The sequence below is a fragment of the Melospiza melodia genome, chromosome 4 (genome assembly GCF_035770615.1).
Source record: "Melospiza melodia melodia isolate bMelMel2 chromosome 4, bMelMel2.pri, whole genome shotgun sequence".
NCBI classification, from domain to species: domain Eukaryota; kingdom Metazoa; phylum Chordata; class Aves; order Passeriformes; family Passerellidae; genus Melospiza; species Melospiza melodia.
In genome coordinates this window covers 56302924-56326490 of record NC_086197.1, presented here as the reverse complement: position 1 = coordinate 56326490, position 23567 = coordinate 56302924, and the positions used below count along the sequence as shown (strand labels likewise).

Below are 23567 nucleotides of genomic sequence, written 5' to 3'. Positions count from 1 at the left end.
TGTAAAATTAGGAATTTTTTCACCATTGTACTGTTCATAAATATACCTTATGTGAATTTTTGAGAGAAATGCCAACTCCAACTTTGTTTCTTAGAAATGCTGGCACAGTAAGGCAGATGCTGGAGTCAAAGAGGAATGTAGGAGAGAGCACACCAGCAACTTTTCAAGCCCCTGCGAATCCAGGTAAGAAACTCCCTATGGACTATAAACACACTTCTTAAAAGTTTTATTGCTTTCCATTAAGGAAGTAACTAACCAAACCAAGCAAAACTGATTTTACTCATTTTTTCTGACCTAAAAAAATCATTATTTTTAGTTGTCTAGTGCATTCCCTGTTTATGTTTGTTTAGTGTGCTTACCAGGTATGGAAAAAAGGTGTTGAGTTGGCCAAGCAGAACTTGTGGTAAATTAGATGCTTCAGTAGACTGCATGCTGGGTATACAAAATTGGTTGTCAAGAACTGAGACTTGTCTCAGGCCCCTTATTGTACTTGGTCATAATAGGATGGTGATGATACCCTTCTCTCTACCTAATGACTATAGAAATTGAATTGGAAACTAAACAGCAATTATAAAGCACATCTGAATCTTTCCCACAGGATTATCTTACAGTTTGTATGTACTGGCTTTCAGTAGTGTGTTTTGCTCCTGATCTTTAGAATTAATCCTGAAATTTTGTTGCATTAGAGTCAGTATCTTCTCTGACACATTAATACTTGGTTTTGGTAGAACCTTCTGGATACAAGGTTCTGCCTATACAAGACAAGCTAGTCATAACTGAAATAGTTTTTCTTTTCTTGTGTTTTGTGAAGCACCAGTTGCTCTGCTGTTTCTATAATGGGTGCTTAAAATGCTGTATTTTATGTTTTCAGCAGTTAAATCTTGGAGCTTTCTTCAAGCCTGTGTCATAATTCTTTATATATATTTTTTCCTGATATTTCTTATAAACAGAAATTCAGTATTGACTGTATCTTTAACCAGGCCATTGAACATGAGAGTGTACAACAGAAAAATAACACCTATAGCCTTTATTTGCAAAAAGGAGTAATTATACACCACTTTTTTCATAGAATCATAGAAGTATTTGAGTTGAAAGGGACCTTTAAAGATCATCTAGTCCAACCTTCCCACCATGGGCCAGGCCATTTTTCACAAGATCAAGTTGCTCAAAGCTCTGTCCAGCCTGACGCTGAACACTTATAATGATGGGGTGTTCCCAGTCACTGTGGACAGCCAGTTCCACTGACTCACTGCCCTCATCATAAATTGTTTCCATTTGTCGTGTTTCAGTGAAACTTCCCACTTGATTCAAATACTTAATTTTTTTATTTATTTTTTATGTGTAGTGCCTGCTTCCAGTCTTGCTGCTTCTCCAGCAGTTGTCAGTGGACTTCCTAAGCTTCAGACTCCAGTGTCCTCCACCAGCTCTTTGACAACAGCAGTGCTTCCCACAGCTAACACGGCTACAGTTGTAGGCACTAACACAGTGCCCACTGGCAGCACTCAGTCAGTGTCTGTCTCATTGCAGTCTTTGCCTGTAATCCTGCATGTACCTGTGGCAGTGTCATCCCAGACTCAGCTTCTGCAAGGCCACACAGGGACTTTGGTCTCTAACCAGCCCTCAGGCAACGTTGAATTCATATCTGTACAAAACTCATCTACAGTTGGTAGCCTTACCAAAACGACAGTGTCTTTGGCATCAACTAACACAACTAAACCAAATAACATCCCACTTGTGCCCAGTCCTGGTATTCTAAGGAACTCTGCAGCCAGTGCTGGGTCTATAGGCACAACGTTGGCAGTACAGGCTGTTCCTACTTCACATCCTGTTGCCCAGACCACAAGGACTTCTTTGCCTGCAGTGGGTACTCCAGGACTTTATAATGCGACTGCCAGTCGAGCGCCCCTACAGATGAAGCTTCCTCTCTCTGCATTTAATAGTACAGCTCCTACTGAACCACCCCCCCTTGCAGCACCCAAGATTGGTAAGTTGTGCTTGAATGTTGGCACTGGCAGAGGAGGATAGTGGTCACAGGGAAACATAAAAGTGCACTCTGTGGGAAATTGTTTCTTAAGGTGTCTTATAGACATAGTTCTTCTAGGTTACATTTCTGTTGAAATTTTCAAGATCAAAATAATCTATTTCTATGACAGATCTGTTTCAGACATTGTTGAAAGTAAACTCCTCTTGAAGTCAGCGGTGTGGCTTTGTAAGCTTTGTTTTATTTAGAGTTTGATTTATATAATTCCTAGCGTGAAGTAAGAAATTCCTGTCATGAAGAACTTGGTATTTCATTTTAACACAGCCTCTCAGAATAAAATGAACTACCTTTGTAAGTAAAGGCATACTGTGAAAAGAAAGTATAATTGTAACTTAATTTTAACAACACTTAAAAGAAAACAAATTGGTAGAAAAAGGCAATTTAATATGAACCTAGTTCCAAAGGAATGCATTTACAGTATTTAAATAAAGTCTCTAAATACAGTAAATATTCAGATAACAATAATTAGCTTGATTATTTTAAAATACTTTTTCTCAGTCTTTGGTCCTGCCCTGACGGTTGTCTGCATTTCTGATTTTATGTACCTCAATTTTTTTTTTAATAGGTGGGATTTTGGATTTTTTTTAATAGGTGGGATTTCAGGATTTATAAGTGTTGGAGTTATAGCCTCATTGACACAATATAAGCTAGAAGGATCTCAAGCAAAACTTGACATCAGAACTAGTTTCATTTCATTTTCCTGTATCTAAGTTACTTATGCTAAAATATGTGCTCTGTAGAGTTAGACATTTATGTTTTATATTGACTCTTAGCTCTAAAGCAAAAAGATGTGATTTAAGACAACATAAAAAGGGTTGTGGCTGATGAGATACAGTGAAAAAAGGGAGGACCTATGTGTCCAAAGAATGTCTCATTTTATGCAGTTTCCGTAGATTTGCTTTGTACCCTAGTAGTTTTCTCACCAGAACTGAAATGCTGATTTAGGCCAGCACTGTTGCTGATGAGCTCTAATTAAAATGAAAAGGAATGAGAACCAAATTTGAATTTATATATTTGCATCAAATATTAAAGCAACTTCTTAAATTGCTAGTTTAATGTTGGCTGAGCTACTAAAGATACTCAGTCTCCCTGCCTCAGTTATATATTTTGCAGTCTCTTTAAGCATCCTTTTTTCAGTCAGGTCTTTTTTTGTACAGAAATATTTAACAATTGTATTAATTTTTAGTTGAATAGCTTATCAATATGCATACAGGGGGAGGAGAGATTGGAGTTATACTTTGTGCTCAGGCAAAGAAATTGCTCATAAAATACTTTTAATATACTGTCAAACTTACAAGAAAAGGAACACGTCAATCAAACTTGACTACTTATAATTGAAAACTGAGGCTAAATGTAAAATATGTCACATATTGAATGTTTCATGTCAGACAGTTTTGAATATTGCCTTCAAATATGGCTAGTGGGTAGCAATAAGTAGCACTGAGTAGATACTGCAAATGAACAATTTTTTGACCCCTCAGAAAACCAGACAAGCAGGCCACCAACAGATACTTCGTCAAACAAGCGACCTGCTGAGGGAACAACACAGGTAGGCTGTTGATTGTTTCTATATAAAATTCTAAAGTTACAATCCACAGGAGATTTTCTTTATTGATTATAATTGCACAATTTTAGTTTCTTTTGTGCCATCCTTTCTAGTTTCCTTTCTAGTTTCTCTCAGTTTATATTCTTCTTTTTTTGATTCACTGTTACTTACAGCATGAGCTTCTGATAATTTTTTCAGAAGTGTTCTGATGGGATTTCTGTAGGTAGACGAGTTGGTAAATCAGGAGCAGACTAAAAGTTGTCTGCTAAAACAGAGCTAGCATACAAAGAAAACACTGCCCAATCTTTGTCTGAATGGCTTGAACTTATATAGATACAAATATTTTATAAATTATCGCACTGCTCTCATTGCTACACTAATCCAGAAGTTAAAATTGGAATTTTAATGTTTGATTGCCATATATCATGGGAGAAAAAAAAAGGAAAAGAAACCTACTTCACGAATAGCTACTTCATAAAGGATAGCTTGCAGTACTTCTGGATTCCTTGTCTAAAATTTGTTGGACTTGCTTTGAAATTTAAAGTTTGAAATTAAGCTATTTAAAATTCTTCATAAATAATTTTTTCTGACGATATATGTTTCAAAAAGCACCTCATGCTTAACTCTTCCTATTAATTAGAAGTCATGTTATTAAGAGGAATAAAATCAATTGCTTCTAGACAGCATTTCCAAATTCATTAGTGTCTCATGGTACAGTTAATCTAAATTGTATTTCAAAGCAAGAAGAAAATATACTGGACAATATTCTGGTTTTCACCTGCTGAAAGTAGTCTGGCAAAGGTAGTCAGTATTTTAGAGTATAAACTATCCCTCACTCTTATCTTTCAATTAAGATAAAGAATGGTTGTTTGGAACTTCATTTTTCAAAGATACCTGTGGATTATAGCTGTTCAAAACCCTTGTTAGTACTTGCTACATAGGAAATCCAGTACCATAATGGATGACAGTAGTACAGTTTTAAGGTTTAATTTTCAGTATAAGATGCATATTTTGGAATTTTTCTTCAGTTAGAGCCTGAAACCTGGAAAATTTTTGGAAAAACGGATTGTGTATGATAATGGTATTTAGCAGTGGAAGATGAGCTGGAAGGAGGGAAATAAGACATAGGATGTTTTCTGGTTTTCAGTCTTCTGTTGTGTAGTGTATGTTCTAGGTTTGCTTTCTGTGAAATCAGGTAAAGCTTGTGTAATGCCATGGTTAAAAAAGAAGAATCTGATGCATTTTACTTGGCTAGTGCAGTATGGAATTGACATGCCGTTCAGTTGAAAAACCCAGTTAATGCCACCTGCTTTTTGTTAGGTAAAATCCAAAATATTATATATTACTGCACACTTCACAGCTCTCAGATCATAAAGTAGTTCGCTGTGTGCCGAATACCCGTGGCATATTTGATGGTACAGCTTTGATCAATTGTTTCAAAAAGCAGTTGAAACAGGAAGAGACTCCATCAGAAAATAAAGAAGCAGTAGAAGCAGCACAGATGAATTTTAACTTCCCTGAGGATGTTCTCTTTGGCTTGGAGGAAGAGGAAGAGGATGCTAAGAGCATCAAAAACACCCACAAGCAGACTGGCTGGGCAGCTAACCTATTAAAACAGTGGCTGGCCAAAAATGGCAAGGATCCTAGCTTTGAATTGGTCCCAGTAAGTGAACTCAATGATATCTTGAGAGAGTTTTATTACACAATAAGAAATCACGATGGAAATACCTACAGTGTGGCAAGCTACAAGTCAATGCGTGCCGGCTTAAACCGGCATCTCAAAATGCCGCCTTACAATCGTCAGATTTGCTTAATGAAGGACAAAGAGTTTGCCAGTGCAAACATGGTGTTTGTGAGCGTGCTGAAGATGCTGCGCATGCAGGGGAAGGATGAGACTCACCACCATCCTCCTATAGCTGCCGAGGACTTGCGTAAGATTAAGCAATCTGGTGTGCTGGGTTTGCACAGTCCCCTGGCACTCGTCAACAAGGTGTGGTTTGATTTGCAGTTGCATTTTGCCAAGCGAGGGAGGGAAATTCTGAGAGATCTGGCTCCAGATGCATTTGTGGTTAAGATGGACAAGAATGGGCGTCGATACGCTATGTTTAGATACCCTGGCAAAGGCAAAAATGGAGAAGATCCTCATAAAATGGGTAAAATGTATGATATGCCTGGGGACCCAAACTGTCCTGTATTTTCCTTGGAACTTTATTTGTCCAAGTTGCCTCCAGAGCCCCCTGCCTTTTACCTGCACCCTCTAAAGCTAACGTCAGAGCAAATGCAAGAACAGCCTGTCTGGTACAAAAGAGAACCAATGGGTGTGAACTACCTGGGTACCATGATGCCCAGGATAAGTGTGGCAGCCAGGCTCTCTCAGCGGTACACCAATCATTCTCTCCGAACTACCACCATCCAGCTACTGTGTGAAGCAGGACTGGGGCCTAGGGAAATAATGGCAGTGACAGGCCATCGCTCCGAGTCTGCTATTAGGCACTACTGGGGATCTGCAGAGGTTCGCTACAGGGCCTGGTCAGATATAATGGAAAACAATGCCCCCAGTTGTCGATACAGCAAGATCCCAAATGAAGTGAGAAAAGAATCCGTATCTGGTGCATCCACCTCCTCTGTGAAACGTACTGTTCTAGAACAAAACAAAAGTTTATTCCCTACAAAATCTCTGGTGCCACCTGGCACTAACTCTGTGGCTTTAGTCCCTGAGGGACGCCCAGCTCTGAATTACAAAAGCCCAGTCCTGTTGAACCGCAGTTCATCCAAGGTGTTTCTCCCCAAGAGCGTGACCAGTGGGAACCTACCTGCTGGTCCTCTTCAAGGCTGTTGTAGCAAACCTGTCTTTATAAAGCGTGTGATAAAACAAGAACCTATGACTTGATGCTTCTGTAATAGAACTGATTTCAGATGAATTGCTAAAATGGAAAAATTATCAGATTTGGTTTTTTATATAGTCTATGAAGGAAATTCCTTATGGTCTAATTCAGCAAGAGGTATCTTGTTTGCATTCAAGATGTCAGCTATGGAGCAGAAATTTAAACTGTGGAGGGCTTGGAGTTTGTGTTACTTTTTGTGGCAGCTGGGACTCTTCCAAGTGGCGGAGCAGAGTTATTTAAAAAACATTAAAGGGAGATATTGATTTCCACTTAGCTGAAGATATGCTTTCTTCACTAAGAGTGTGGTTTTTATATTTTGTGAAGAGTGTTATATATCATACCATTTTGTGACTGCTGGCACTAATGTAGCATCTTACAAATCAAATACTTGATTACTGAAGAGCACCAAGAAAATAGAAGCTGAATGAAATAGATACAGATGCTCTACAAATATATACATACGCATGAAAACACCTGGAATTGCTTAACCACTGTCACCCTCTGTTCAGATTCTTATCAGACCTACCAGAGGACTGTGCCTTTGTTTCCTTTTTTTTTTTAAACCTTCTTCTAAATTGATTTTCTCTGTGAGCTGCAGATTTGCATTGGAGGTCTTTCCTATTTAATATTCTTGGCTTAAGATTCCAGTCATTCTGTTCTCCAAAGGCATTATTGATATGTGTAGTATTAAAATTGGGATCTCTTTGGTTGTGCATGAAACGGGGAAAACATTCTCAAAAGAGCTGAAAACGATTTCTTGCTTAAATGCGAGGTAATTAGTGTTTGTGTTGTCTCTGTGCCTAACTTGTGAGAGGGTCTTTTTTTTTGTATTTCCTCTCACCAACCCCCTTCGTTGTCACATCATCTTTGCACTCTAGTCTTTGCCAGTATATATAATTCACAAGAAGTACACGTTGTTCTTCCTCACTGAACCCTGTCCAAATATTTTTGGTTTTAACTTCTTCAGGTCGGTAAACTGGTCCTGTCATTGTCTTTTCTGTAGATTTTCACAGGTTTCTCAGCATAGTGGATGTGAATAATTTTCATCATAGATTCTGACGAGAGATCTTCCAGTAAATAAAAATAGAAAACTGGTTATAGAATTACAGGTTATGGTTGGTCCACTTTGGAAGAAGAAACAGCATAACATTTAAAACTGCTTTCCATATATTAACAATGAAATAAAAATTGTTTTTTCCTTTTCAAATGCGGGTACACAGAGGCACTTCACATGGTTTATCATACTAAGGACTTCACTTGAAATGTTGATGTTGCTCAACAATGGACAAAATAGGGAAAAGTCGCAGCTGAAATGACAAATTGACCGTGGTAAACTCTTAATTCTGTAGAGAACTTCCTTGCTGAGATAGGCTTTCAAATTTTGAATGAGATTTATCACTCTGTTATAGTGTATAGTCATTATAGACACTGTTATAGTCTGTGCAGAGGACTTGATGCCTGAATGTTGGAGTTTATATCTTGGCTGATAGTATTTACTTTTGTGACCTTGTGTCAATTATTCATACTTACTGCATCAATTTTCCAAAGTGTAAGACCAACACAGTGCTCCATTTTCTAATGGATTGTGATAACAGTTAAAAGGTTTTAAAAGTTCTTTAGTGATCTTAAACTCATCTATGGTTGAGATAGTTGATCAGATGTAATTGTAAATACAGAAATTACTTCTACACTGTTCTGCTTCCTTAGTAGGACTGTTAATTCATGACATAAATGATTAGAGGAAAGAAAGCATGGGTCCTTTTGTCAAGCCTAAAGTAAATCAATTAGAGATGGTCAAGAAAGTGATCCTTTCTAATGGCAAGAAGAAAAAGTGAAAAAACAAATGGCAAACAGTTCTCAAAATATAGGAGAACTGTGTAGTAACTTCTTCAAGGTTATTTTAGGGTAACACAGATTTCGAAATTTTAGAGATTCATGGAATTAATAACTCGGCAAAACTGGCAAAATTAATCTCTAAATTGAATCTAAACTTCCACCAGGATGGGTATGTATTACTGTCCTCTCCCAGAAAAAAGTTACCATCTTTGTCTCGGGTAGTTGCTTCTTCCAGTATATTGGCACTGAACATTTATCCTCCAGGAACAAGAAAAGTAGGTTGCCAGATGATTCTGTGGATTCTGTGTTCCCTCTTGCCCCATACTCTGGTCATACTGACCACATACCCTGCTCTGGTTCTTACTGCATCTGGGTGACTTAGTGCAACAGCAAATTGCTGATGGCTTCATTCTCCAACACAAATCTAGTTGGTGACTAAAATAGAAAAAGGGACTCTAGGCCAGTCTTGGCATGTCTCTCATTCTTGTTGATTATAGTTTGGCTTCTGACGTGACTTCTGTTCTGTTGGCTTATAATTGGGTATTTTTGGATTCTCATTTGTTAAATTCTAGTTCTATTGGCACCAATTGTACAGTGTCCTCTTACTACCTTCTGGGGTTTTGTATGGGAGAATTTTTTTATTTTTTGTTTTTTAGTAAGAAAGTATTCCTTATATGGACTGGAAGTATTATTGCTTCACAAGACCTGGCATCATTATTTACTAAGCTTTCTGGTAACCTTTGATTTCTAATTAGTAGAACATCTTTTTAACTTTCCAGAACTGAAAAAATCTTTCTCCTCTTTCCCCTCCCACCTAAAGTGTTAAATCTTTCCTACATGTATTTTATTTCTAGAAAAAATGAACCAAATGCATATTTTGCAGCTTTTGTGAAGTCAGTTTTGGCTGTGAGTACAGGGAGCAGGGAGTCAAGTTTCAAGTCAGTGCTCCTCATGGCAGTGCAGGTTATGCTGTGTGAACATAATAAATTCTATCAAAATGGACATTATTGTACTCCTCAGTTGCAGTATCAGCAGAGAACCTCAGAATAGCAGGGTAATAAGTTTTGGGTCTTTTCCCATTATTTCTCTGCTATAAGTGAACCTCTTTGGTGAACCAACAGGTTAAATATAGTTTGTTGTCTAAATTTAGATTTATACTTCGGCTGCAAATTTAATGCAAAATCGCCAGTCATCATTTAAAATTAATTTTAAAAATCCAAATATAAGAAATATTCTTTGGAAGAAGTTTATCGTCTGTGTTTCTTGAGTTTTCTAATTAGATCTTCTCCTAAAATAAGATAGTTTCATTTCAGTTGCAAAAAAATCTCTAAAAAGCAAAACCAACCAAAAACCCCCAACCAAAAAAATCCCAACAAACAAATAAAAAAACCACCAAAAACCCAAACAACAACAACAAACCCCCAGCGCTTAGTCTAAGTCAACTACATTAATAGTGACTGCTATGTTATTGATTAAATTCCATTTTCTTTGATGGAGATGACCTTGAAAACAGTGAAGAGTAACTGGTTCCTTACCTAATGCTTGAATAAATTTAGTTTTGCATCTCATAGTCATAATTCAGCTTTGGTAGTAGTGTTGTGAATACAGGACTTGTTTTCCCTGTGCATTCCTGTGAAGTTTGGAAATCTCAGCTGTTACTTAAGGGGTACTCCAATTACTTCTTGTTTATATGAAGTTGGCATGGTATCTTAAAGTATGTTAAATTTTCTTTGCTTATATGCACCTTCTCTGTACCATGTGAAGTGCTCCACTGTGCAGTGTCGAATACCTGAAGGCATTGAAAGGATGCTTTGAAATGGAATTTGTTCTTGGGTTTGTTGTGGTTTTAGTCTAGTACCTCTGGTTATCCTGAACTGAACTGCTTTTCAGTAGTTGCTAAAGTTTTCCGTATGCAGCTTGGATGTATGATTTTGCTGTGTTACTGTTTCCTTCTTTTCAGCCTTTCTCTCTGCTTCTTGCTCCAAAAGGAGTGGCTGCAGGGATGTGGAAGGGGATGTCTTACTACTTGTATTAGTCTTTCATCTTCAGCTTTTTCCTGTGTACACAGAAATTTAAGGGTTGTTATTTGGTCCCAGTCATTTTATCTATGGCCATTCCAGTGCCTTGGGTCCTTGAGTTGCATTTCTGAAGACATGACAAGCACTTTTACTGTATTGGGACAAATGTTGTTGTTATAGAGGCAGAGGCATTTTTAATTATATAGCAAATATTTAGAATGGTTTAAAAGTATTTTAGTACAAATCCCGGTTATAGATACAGGATTTATATATATTATATATAATATATAAATATAGCTATGGTATACTGAGAGAATCTATGAAAGCAGTTTTATTACACTGTAACTTAAAGTAACAGTGAGCAAATCTTAACAGGGTGAAAATGTCTGGCATAAGTCAATCTTCAAGAATTGTTTGCATTATATTTATTAAAACACCAGGTCAGGTGAAGAGTCTTTTTTTCCTGTTCCTACTTCATGTGCAATTTATTTTCTTAAGGAGTAAACCTGTTTTTTAGTCTAAATTTCATCTGTGCATTTCACTTTACAGCTGCTATTAATTTATTAAATAAAAGTCCACAAGTGTCCTACCCATTTCCCATTGTTTCTGACACACCTTGATTTCTTTGGTTGAGCTACAGTTTAATTTAAGCTATCTTGCTGACTATTGGAAATTCATTTCGTAAAACATTAATAAAGTATATTTATAACTCCTATCACATTACTCTGCAATGTCTAACAAACTTTATGAGTGTCTCTTAGGAAATAATGTGAACAAAGTTGATATGTCAGCGTACAGTTTATAAGCAGCTGTTAATTCTATGTTGTTGAAGCGTTATTGATGAATATGTTACCTTGCATTTCATGGTTTTATCACTCAAAATAAACATATACAGTTATAGATGTCAAATGGACTGCTTGACTTTTGTCTCTGACCATGGGGTTATGTTTGGGCTGTTTAAAATGCCACTAGCTCTCTCTGTGAGGTGGAACCTTTGCCTGAGACTAATTAGAAAACTAAATTATAAAGTTGTTAGCAGAACATCGTGTAGCTGAATTGGATGGCTGTTTTAAGGAGCATAGTTAAAGTGAATCCATTCTCATGTGACTTTAAAGTGATTGTCTTTCCTTGCGACTGTATCTGTGTTACTTAAACCACTCCCAACTACTGAGCAGTTTTTAATGAGTAAATATACTTGTATATTGTAGGCTCAGATTTGTCATTTGAGGCCAGAAAATTTGCGAGAGGTATTAAAACAATCTCACTGATTATGCCATTATTCCACGCATGGATAATAGCTTTTAAAAGCTGCAGAAAACTAATCTGAAAAGTATTATAAATATATTTACTGTTCAATAAGATGGCCAGTATCTGCTCTTTGCACCAAAGAAATGAGAGGGTATATAATACATAGGGGTTAATATAACTGGTTATTCATTTGTTCCATGTTTGTATTGTTCTTGTTTGGTGGGAAGTTAGCACAGTTCCAGTTAAGGGTAAGGGGAATGGAGCAATTGTGTGAATGCAACACATAAAGTGTCTGTTAAAAGTATTTTTGAGTATTACACAAACATGCAACCCCACTATCAAAACATGTATTGCAGCACTATGAAATTTTGTTTGTGTAAACGTTGATCTTGGTAAACTGCTTCCTTTATTACATTATCATTCTCCTTTTATCTTGGTAAGAGATGACAAATGTGTTTGGTACCTGGTTGAGTAGATTATCACGACATCTTTGGAAGGCTGGAATAATTACTTCAATTTTGTGGGAGTCACTGCATTGGAAAAAATAACGGTTGAGGAGTGATAAATTTGACACTGAAACAGTCTGTGGCTGAAATATGCTCAAAAATGTATAAAAAAAATAATTTTCACAACTGCTTAAACTGTGCTTGAAGTCTGTAATTTTGTATACAGATGACTCAAAATGAAATACTGACCTTATAATTATGCATACAAACACGGTATTGCCACCCTCTCTACATGCATTCCATTCCCAAGACATATTTTAACATCACTCCCCATAATTTAAGATTGATTTTGCTATTATATAACGCCTTGGTGCGTCATGTATTATTGTGGTGGTGTGATGCTTCATTAATTGTCTGGTTTGCAACCTCCAGATTTTTTTCTAGTTTGTTACAGTAGAAACTATTAATAAAATTGTCTGCACTGTGTCAGTGTGCCACACATAATCTTCAGAATTTCGGTCTTTACTACCCTGAAACTATTTTTTTACGTTGCAATGTATTTTTTTGTTGTTGCATTTTTTCCCCTTAATTTTTCACTCTTACATACTGAAATGTTTCCTGTATGAAAAGCAGGTGGCATTACAATGAATAACCTTGTTTATCTCTTTGTGATGAGCTGAACTGTGGCGTTATATAATACCAAAACTTTTTAAATAATGTATATAATATGTGAATAGAGAAGTGCATATTCAGAACTTCCTTCAAAATTCCAAGTTGTAGCTTTTGGTTTTTCATTTGGTACAATACATGTGCATGTTGTTGAGCTGTTCCATTTGAGCTTTAGAAGTTTCTTTCCCAGTTTTCAACAGTAATTTGCCCATTGACCTGTATGTGCTGTGGTAGTGTAACTTTTTCTGTGGTAAATTTCACAATTGCAGTTATGGTGGGAGATAACTTCTTTTCTCAATATCATGTCTACCAATCTGTGCTTTGGTCCCTAAATTGTCTCCTTCTTTACCTGTGTTTTCCTTGTAGCATCAGAATAGAAAAAAATCGTGGGGATGGGTGTCTGTAAAAAAGCTTTCTCTTTCTTTTCAAAATTGCAAATAAATCAACCTAATTTGCAGCAGTAATGATTTGAAAAGGTTGCTGGATAGCAAAGCTAAGGTAATATTCTTTCTCCTACTCCATTGTATTTTCCAACACTGTAGAATGCTCTCTGCAAGTAGAAAAACACATATAATAGTACTAGCCTGTCTGAATGTCCCTGCTTTTCTAGAGGCAGATGAGGGAACTGCTTCAGAACCACTTGGATGCCAGAGACAGCCCTTCATTTATTGCAAGGCTGATGCCCCTCTGATTTCCCTTTATTAATATATTGTTTTCTAGTGTGTGGATTAATTATTTGATATTGCAGTTGATGACATATGGGATATTATGACAGTCTTCCAATAGCAGGAAAAAAGTTTCTAATTATAAAACATTTGCATTGGTTTTATTGACGTTACAATTTATCTTAATTGTAACGTCAAGTTCAAGTGACCCTGTATTTATCCATTTTTGACAAGTTCCATGATTTTTATTATCTCTAAGAACCCCTTTTCTGTTATACTTACTGTTTAAATTTCTTTAATATCCACTGGTTTTAGAAAGTCAATGTATAATTACTTTCTTTCTCAAGGAAACTGTATTATTGCTGCTTTTTCCTCGCAATTATTCCCACCAGTATATCTTATTTGTCAGTCCATCAATTTCTCAGTACTTTCTTCCATTCTTAAAAAGACTTTAGTGGCTGGGATTGGAAGAAAGCAATTATGTTGTCTGTGCATAAATAGTAGAAAATGCATGAAATTGTGAGCATAGGTAATTTTTACTGATTCTCTTTAGAAAACCCTTAATTGAAGTGTAATTACTAAAATATGAATAGAGATTTTGTGTAATCAAATAAATTAAAGTTTTGTTTCTGGTAGTTTTCATGGTCAAGAAAATCTGGAAATGTTAGTTTTAAGCAAAAGTTTTACAGTTAGTAGAACACTTAGAAGTACCAATTTCTAATATGAAGTAGGAAAAATGCACAAATTTGAGTAGTTGCATTCATTTAATGCATACTTTTCATTGTTTTCACTTCCATATGCACTATAAAGCAGTTTCCATGTAACTGATAAAGGGAAATTTAGAAGAGGTTATAAGGTCTTATTTCAGGACTTGACAGGTTTCACTCAGATACTTAAAAGAGAAGAATGTTTACACTTTCAGTTTTGCCCTTTTTTCTAAGGTCTTTTCAGTTGCTGCTTTCACAAGTTCTGTGCTTGCCATTAAAATACTTCTCCTTCACACATGCCAAGTTGATGCTTGCCTGGGGCATGTGACGCACAAACAGATCATTTCATGTGGGTAATAGCAATAGGTGTGGACATGACTTTGCAGACTAAAGCAGCTGGGGCAGAGGGCCTGCAATTTGACAAGGTTTTCTTTAAAGAACACATTTTTCCAAACAGATCAAGGTTGTAAATGCAAAGGGCCTTCTCCTCTGCGGGCTGTTTCAGGGAAATTACACAACGCTGGGAATATTGAAGTAACTTTGGAGTACATTTGCCCCATCATTCTGTGTTTGTGGTGGTGCAGGCTCAGTTGCTGCATGGCTTGTTATTTTCCTTTCCCCCACTACCTTTCTTCTTCCTGCTTCCTTTTTTCACCTTTGTTTCTGCTCTTAGTTGTACCTTGCCATCTTCACCTTGTGTTTTGCCTTTCATCTCCAAGTTGTTACATGTGTTGTCTTGGGCTGGAGTTTGATTTCAGTATGAAATGTTCAGTTACAGGACACATTGCTCTTATGCAAAACATTTTAATTGCAATTTGAAGTGCACCTACCAGGTGAAGACTAAACATGTGGCCATATTAAAACTGGGAAGTCAAGAAAATATGAAGTCTTGTATTTTTCTTACTTTCTTCCTAAATTTATTTTTACATACGTATTTAAAACTCTGGCATTTCAGAGTGGGATTTGTTAGTTTGAATTTTTAATTCCATTTTTAATTCACTTTTCTCATTCCACTGTTTTGTGTTAAGACTGTTACAGCCATATGAAAGGAGAGATATTTAAACAAGGGAAGCTCAGATACAGTTGTGATTAACTGGATTCAGTCCATGATGCTGCTACTTCCAGGCTATACAAGCTTTGCTCGCCTGCTGAGATAACACAGGTCCAAAATGACAATGTAAATTACAGTATTTTGTAGGATTTCTACTTACTTGGAATTTAAAGGCACTTACATTAAGATACATGAGCTGTAAAAGTATGGAAAAGTGGGTTTGGTAGTTTATATTTCTTTTAAATCTCAATGTAGACCTTTTTTGCTAGATTACTAGAAATTGCCCAGATGCTGTGTTAAACAATCAGTTTTAAGTGCAGCTTCTGTTTGGTCTGGAGACAGGTGCACTGGTTCTGACAAAGGATTGACAGGTTTTCTGTGGGGTTGTGATTTTATTCACTTTCGTTGGGTTTGTTTGGTTTTGTGTTTATTTGTAACTGTGACTTTTTAAGTATATACAGATCAATTTATGATGTGGTTGTTTTGTTTCTGTTTCAGTTTATTTGTATTCTAAGGTGTGTGAATCCTTTGTTACTAAGTCTTGCTAGGCAGTATATAAACCAAACCATCAGGCAAATGTTTGAGGTTCTCATTAATGGTTTCCATTATTTCACTGATATGGCTGCGCTGATAGAAGGGTGTTAAGATGGCGTCATCTGTTCTTCTGCTGAGATCAGCTGAAGCAGTTTCATGTTGCTGGCTTCCTGTGCTTGGAGATAGCTAAAAAGTGATAGCAGACCACAATGCTTTGACTAGACTTTTCTGCTTTACCAGTTTCTACCCAAATGCTTGCTGAAATCTAATATTAGGAGCTGAAAGACTTGTTCTCTTGTTTCAGTTTTTGACACATATGAAAGTGTTGTTCATATATGACTGAACGTCCAGTGCCAGGCTTCCTCTTGACTTCATCAGGGCTGCAAGCATTCTGAAGTTGTCTTCTAATTTTGCTCAGAGCAGTATGTCTGAATCTCCATTTCTTATGTCTAACATGGCAATCTTGTCCGAAGAATCCCATTCCCTCCTTTTTATGGAAGAAAAGAGCAGTTGTTTCTCTGTAGTTTTTCCTCAGACATAGTTCTGTTGTAAACTGGAGTTGCCACAAGTCCTTGTACAATAAAAAATTTCCCTGAGAGAATTTCTGGGTGAAATAGTCACAATACTAAAAAAGGGTGCTTTTATTTTCTAGTTTGGTTGGGCACAGGGTTTTCTGAAAACTATTACTTGCATTTCACAGAGATGATGCTCTGGGGTTAAATTTGTAGCTCAACCATTCTGGTGGTGTCAGTACTCCAGAAACATCTGGATAAGGTGATAAAGTTGCTCTCTGAGATCATGGAGATGCTTAATTTCACCATGGGGAAGTAGTGTGGACCAGTCCTCTAACACCAGATTGCTAGTTCTTCCTGGATTTCATTTTCATTCTCAAATGAAATCTTGAATTTGAGATATCTACAAGCATCTGAAAACTGTCAGCACGATGGGTTATAGAAATGGATGCTCCTTCTCCTCCTTATGAGTGTAGGTGGATGCTGCAAATAGTCAAAATGCTGACCTTTATGGCAGGCATAATGAGCAGTCTCTTTTGTTTGGGGATGCCCTGCCTACACCATGCTCCTCTAGGTAGGAAACACAATGTTCAGCCTTATTGGTTTCTCAAGTTTCCTTAAGATTTTCCCTAAATTTCATTTGAGGGAAATGCATGGTTGGTGAAGTAGGGGAATCTGGCTGGGGACTTCATGGTGTGCTGTGTATAGAGTACAGCATCTGCTGGGGGTAGCTGGAATGGGTGTCTCAGAACCAGGACTGGGGTTGTTGCACAGAGCCCTGCAGATCTGCAGCTTCTGGGCTGGGCTGCAGAAGGAGCCTGACTGCTTCTGCATTGCTCCTGTTGAGGAGATCGCTGTCCAGGGTCATTTAATAAAAAGCCTTGAACAGTGGAGCTGGCCAAGAGAAGGTCTTTCTTCCTGAGAATTGCACATATGAGACCTTGTTGGCTGAGTTGATTTAATAAGTCTGTTTAACTAAGGCTTATTCAGGATTTGGGCCTTCCAGACCTATTAAAATAAAGAAATGCATGCTGTGACGCTTGCTGACTTGGAAATTCAAAGAACTTTCTCACTGGCACAGTCAAGTGGGGCTTCAAAACAGTTAGCTGTCATACAGAGTATTTTTCTAAGGATTTTGATTTCCTTGCAGAGGAAGAATTGAAAGGAAGTTACTTCAGACTAATGTATTTTTTAGTGGGAAGAAATAGCTTGATATTCGGTTTTCTTCTTTCTGTAGTTCCTTTTAAATCTCCCTCTCCATTTATCAATCTGCTTTCTCCTGGCAGAGGGAGCCATGGTTCAAAATACACATTGGTGGCTGGGAAGATCATCCAGTTGGAATGAAATTCCTCTTGACTTTATGCTAATTAATTTATCATTGATTATTTTAATGTGCCTTTTTCTTAAGCTTCAAGTTAAATCAGCTCATCATACTAAGAAACCTGAAGCTAGAAAGTATTTTAAATAGCAACCACTCAACAGAAGAATTATGTTATGTTAATAACTCTGAAATATGTTTCTCTATGTATTGGAAAGATAAATCCCTATAGAGATCTCTTCTACCACCTGTGAATATAAGTAGTTAGATATTTTGTACTTAAATTTGGTATTGTATTTTATTAGCAGAATTTCATCAGTGGCAGCATCAGTACTTAAGACAAAAAGAAATCAGGTTGTAATCATGGATAATATAGAGAAATGTCAGGCACTCCAGATTCACTGACTGATAATTCAAGCAGCTTCTACTTGCATTTAGTAATCATAAGATGCCTCTTTTTGCCTCTCCTCAGAGCCTTGCCTGTGTGAGGATTGCCTTTAGGACTTCCTTAAATGCCTATTTTTTTCTAAATGATAGGTCATAGAGCAGATAATCTCAATGCTTAGGCTTTGTGCATCTGTCACCATCTGACTGCACAGAAAAATCTCTTAATATTCCTAGGGTGTATCATGTCAGCATTTGTACAGACCATGTGGGTGTGATAACTTATACTTTTTCCCATGTTAATTGCTCAGAGATATTTGATAATTATGGTGCTTTTGTAACTCCTTGTCTGTCCTAAGGAAACTTGTTTAATCCATAAATTTGTAGCAGTTCAGTCCAAGAATAAGTGATAATCTCTCCACAGAAGAAGAAGAAACCTCAACTACTTTTTGTAGCAAGTTTAAGGAAGTAGAAACTCATATAATCATGACTGTTTTCTAGAAAGTGTCTTTAAAATCACAGAAATATATAAGACCTCCCCCATATTTTTCTCATCACCTAAGGGAAAATGTTAGGGATCTCTAGAGTCTGACCAGCCATGGACAGCAATTGATCTACAAGATAAATCTTGTTTGATGGTCTTCTAGGGTTTTTTGTTAAAACATATAACCTGGGCAATAGCTTAAAAGAATTCTTTATGTTCTCTAAAGGGAAGATTAAAAATAGATTTGTATGTAGAATAATAAATGCTAAAGTTTTTCATAATGGGTGAGAACACAATAATAAAATTACTGAGTACAGTTGGAGTTTTCTGATGATTTTTGATGTGTTTTGTAAGCATACAAGTTCCAGGGTAGTTCCCTTTTTCCTAATATGAAGTCAGTGTCTTCATAAGTACATAGGCAAAGCTGTCTCAAGATAAGTAATGCATTGTCCTGATGACTGCTCTGTCAAAGTTATGCAGAGGAAAGGACAGGTTATAACCAGAATAAAATGTTAGGAGTCATAGTTGAAATATACTTTATACCAGCAAATTGTTATGCATTTACCTGTAAAACAGCAATGTGCTACTATTCATCAGGGGTTTTTACTCCTTACAAAGCTGAAAATACTTTAATACTTGTTTCTGCAATACAGTCATTTGGTTATGGCCCATTTTTCAAGTCCTGGGATATTCGTCTGAAATTACCTTCTCTTGATCATTTCATCAGTTCCTTTCTAATAAGTATCAGTTCTGAGATCTCTCCTGAATGTACAATGTGTCCCTTTTCCACCTGTGTTCCCTGGATCTGCTTTTGCAAAATGAAGGAGTTTTGTCTTTCAGAGCGGGAAGTTCACAGGAAGTGAATCAGGAGGTGTCATTGATCTTACACTGGATGAAGAGGATGACAGCTGCTCTCAAGGTAGGTGAAAAATACTTTCCTAGCTGCAGGGATAGTTGAGCTACAAGTGTTATTTCATCCTTTGAATGGCAGAAAGGAATCAACTTCTGTTTCTGCTTAGTGTATTCTTTTCTTTGATGTTTCAGTTAGATAGGACTCCTGTTCAAGAAATTATGTTAGATATTAAAGAAAAGGAATTTTTTTTACAGTCTTAAAGAATTTTACTATTCTTTTTTTTAAGCATTAGGGCTATCTGTGCATACGTACCTCAGGCTTGGGGAGTAATTTGAGATGTTTGAGTTCTTGATGAACTTTTCAAAAGCTCTTCTAGATGTATTTATTTTTTCTGTTTACTGATTATAATTAAAGGCCTTTTAATTCTACAGTTGATATTTAGGCATTAGAGTACTACAACTTCTAATCTTTTGTTTAACTAACACTTTATGTGCAAGAGTTTAAAGACCAAATGCAAACTATTGTTTGCTTTAGGACTGTATGCCAAGAGCAGAGTAAATATAGTCATGCTCTTGTGTACTTTGGCAGTTTCAATGCACTTCATCATTTAAAAGAACACATTTCTTTTTATATAAATCTTGTGTTAATGTAGGCCAGTCTAATTATAGTTAGCATTGGATTAGTGAAGAATGGTAGTACTTACAGAAGTAATGAGTCTCTACGTAAGGCCATGTGCTGTGCTGTCATTTCCATTGGGAAAAAATCATATTTCTACTACTGGAGGTAAAATTTTCATTCTGTTTGGCCTCTAAATGCATGTCCCTGTGCTATATTATGAAGTCCAGCCACCAAGAAGTTTGATTCCTCTGGACAAACTTGATAGTTATTTCTCTAGCTTGTGCATTCAAGTTCTACACAAACATTCTTAATAGCTTGACTTGCTTTGCATTTGTATTACACAAATGTAGAAAATCATTTTGGCATGTGGTAGCATTTCTTCTAGTGAGAAATCGTAGAGTTATAGAATGGTTTGGGTTGGAAAGGATCTTTAAGGTGATTTCATTCCAACCCCCCCTGCCATGGGCAGGGACACCTCCCACTAGCCCATGTTGCTCAAAGCCCCATCCAGCCTGGCCTTGAACAGTTCCATGTGATGTTATCACCAAAAAGGGAGTGTGTGAGGTACACAAGTATTAGGGAGGCATGATGCAATTCAGATTGCTGACTGTCTGCTTTTCACAGTGAATTGAGTATGAGCCGACACTGTGTTCTCATTTCAATTTAAGTATTCCCCCAAACTGACACTGGTGGAACCACAGCTGAAATAGGGTGTCCAGTTCTGGCTCCCTTTTCTTCAAGCTCAGAAGAGTTGTGGTAGCAACTGGAGAGGCCCCCACTGATGGTGTCAGGATGGTGAAGGCCTGGAGTGCATGACCTGAGAGCTAAGCAAGAGACAATGTCAGGGCAGCCTGCAGCTCCTTGGAGGATAGTTACAAAAATGACAGAGCACAACTCTCTTCAGCAGTGCCAAGTGATACATTAAGGAACTGTGACCATGAACTACAAGTTCAGGAATGAGGAGGAAAGAAATCAGCATAGTGCTGCACAGAGGGATGGTAGAAACTGTCCTATTGAATGTTTTTGAGATTTAGCAGGGCAAAACCACAGATCATTTGAATAAATTGCTATTGGCAATCCAGCTTCAACGAGAAATTGGACTACACAGCCACCAGAGGTCCTTTTCAGCCAGGAGTTTGACTTGACAAGCTGAGTGGCAGAATAGCTGAGGCAAACAAGTTTTTATCACTGTCATCTCTTCTGAGGGTTAGTTCTCAAAAAGATAAAAAGGTGGTTACCTTAAGACTGTGCAAGCCTGTCAGACAAGGTTAACCTCCCCAGTCCTGTTTAATATTTTGTAAAAGACACCCAGCAGATAGATTAAAATGGATTTGGGATATATTTTAAAGTAACATGTCACAGTATTGTAATATATTTCAGCTAATATTTTTCTATCTTAAAAGTTTCTGAAAATAACATTTTTTCTTCCTAATTGCATGAAGTAGATGCTCACCTCACAATTGCCACAAAAGATCAATACCACAGTTGCACATACAATTGTAAGACTGCTTCTGTAGGTAGGAGTGCTACAGAGTCATAGCTCCATTGCAGCTTAATTCTTCCTCAGTTTCTTTGTTGGGGCTTGAGCCAGTATCTTAAAAATTTATCCAGTGGGATATTCTGAGATTCTTTCCCCTTAATGTCAGGTCTTAGAATACTGTCCTTCCATTAGGAGGAAGGTTAGTGGAGTACTTTTGTGCTGGGTTAGCCCCCCTGTGTCTCTTCCCTGTAAAGCAGAAGCTGATAGTCTGAAGCCAATGCCGATTAGTTGATGTTTAGAATTTGTGTGAGAAGTCAGTGGTTTTTAATATGTACTGTTAGAAACATAGGCAACCCTAATAAAAGCTTGAGTTTCACCCTGCAGTGAGAACACAGCACTAGGATTTTGGAGCAAGTTTCTCAGGAATGTGTTCTGATAAAAACTTCAAGGTTAAACAGAGGAAGACTACAGTTGTAAGAGCTTTTGCATGATCATAAGCATCTGTATACCTTTGGCCAAGTATTTTTTCCACTGAAGTTCATTTACAGCAAATGTGGAGCAGGTTTTATTTTCTCCCAGATTTACACAACCTCAGGATAGAAAATACTTTCAGCATTATGGTGTTTCCTGCAGGAATATTAGCTCAATACTAATTCAAATTCAAGATCAACACTTACATAGTGTTGTTGGGAACATCAGTTCCTGATTGTCTTTTACAGCATTATAACCCACATAAAAAGTAAGCCTAATGCTGCTACTGTAAAAGGTATGTGAATAGATCTTATTATCTGCTAATATCTAATATCATCTTCTGATTTGTGCAAAAATTATGAATGAAGAGGGTGTGTAATTTTTGAGAAACCATGTTAAGAGTAATCTAGATGCTTTTCTGTCTGCAAGTATCTTGCAATACTTGCACTTTGGACCTTGCTGGCCTTTTTATAAAAGGATCATCAAATTATTTTGTATTAATATTGAAACAATTATTAGATTTAGTCTAAAGTGGGTCTGTAGTCTAAGAAAGATTCCTAAATGTACTCTTAAAACAGCTATGTTCTGCTTTTTCATTATTTTGTAAGAAAATTATTATATACATAATCAGTGTTTTATTTTATAAGGTGTTTTATCTAGTTAACAAATCTGTAGTTCTCTGGATAATTTTTTCTTATTCTTGAGCATGCCTGTGGCATGCTTGGTGTTCTGTAATGCACCTATACCAGTTATGAACCAGAACACTGTTCAAAACTCCTTTGTGCTATAACTGCAGTGTTGTAGACTGTTTCTGGCATGGAAATTAGTCCCTCTACTGATTTGTATGTTAGAGTAGGAGTTTTGCTTACACCTCCAGTAGTAACAGTTTCCATTTTATGCTTATTTCCATAAATCATACTTTTCTGTGTCCTCTAGGTCCAAGGTTGTTGGGAATATGATGCTGTGTACATTTAGTATTGGAAACTGTTCCATAATGACTTCTAATCTTAGTCCTGTGCTTACTATGTACCCAGTCTTCCTCACTTTTTTTTTTTTTTTTTTTTTTTTTGCTTAAATAGCCTTTGCCTCTTTTATTTCCATTTATTTAATGAAGTCTAGTTAGTTATCTGTCATCATTTCCTGTGGGTGGTGCAATGCTGACCTAGTTTCCAGTCACTGGAATGTCAGCAGGGCTCTTCTTGATTTGTCAAGGGTAAATGAACTTGCTCAGTGTGAAATCAAAAACAAAAGCAAAACTGGAAAATCCCTCTTGTTTGTCCAGACTGTCGTCTTTCCTTGAACCCCATTTACAGCAGTAGGCTGTAAAGGTGTTGTTGCACTGTAAGTACATCTTGTAAGTAATGAGTAAGAAGGCACTCACATCACTGAAATTATTCAGTGGTAGTTGAGACGTGCAGCAGTCTCTAAATATTTGAAGTAAAAACAGATGTGTATACATGTCTGTAGGAATCTCTTTGGAGTCAGTAGTTTATTGAACAGTGGATTCAGTGAAGTAGCTTGGCTGTTGGGTCTACTGAAAAACAATATGGGCTGCAATTCATACTGTGTTTTATTCTTGAGGTCTTGAATTTGGGGATATGGTCTGGGGGTGACTATGCTGGTGCAGGGTTGATGGTTGGACTAGATGATCTTTAAGGCCTCTTCCAACCTTGATGATTCTGTGATTCTGTAATTATGTCTCATAGAATCATAGAGCAGTTTGTGAAGGGTACTGCTACTTCAAGCTGTTAGCAGCTGGTGTTAAACACAGCTCAGGGAGACCATCCAAATAGTCTTAAAC

At 37.0% G+C, this 23567-nt stretch overlaps 1 protein-coding gene across 11 annotated transcripts in view; it reads left to right on the top strand.

The window, feature by feature from the left end:
* The window catches only part of ATF7IP (activating transcription factor 7 interacting protein), an 82134-nt gene that overhangs the window by 47209 nt on the left and 11358 nt on the right, over positions 1-23567 (top strand). For 6 of the 11 annotated variants that reach the window (XM_063154697.1, XM_063154698.1, XM_063154699.1 and 3 more), the window contains 4 exons: positions 95-183; positions 1346-1984; positions 3523-3590; positions 4948-11235. In XM_063154697.1, coding sequence (XP_063010767.1) covers positions 95-183; positions 1346-1984; positions 3523-3590; positions 4948-6477 — 2326 coding nt within the window. In that variant the 3' untranslated portion in view covers positions 6478-11235. Of the gene's footprint in view, positions 1-94; positions 184-1345; positions 1985-3522; positions 3591-4947; positions 11236-19184; positions 19264-23567 lie in introns of those variants that run through there. The other 5 variants (XM_063154707.1, XM_063154706.1, XM_063154705.1 and 2 more) reach the window with 4 other exon arrangements.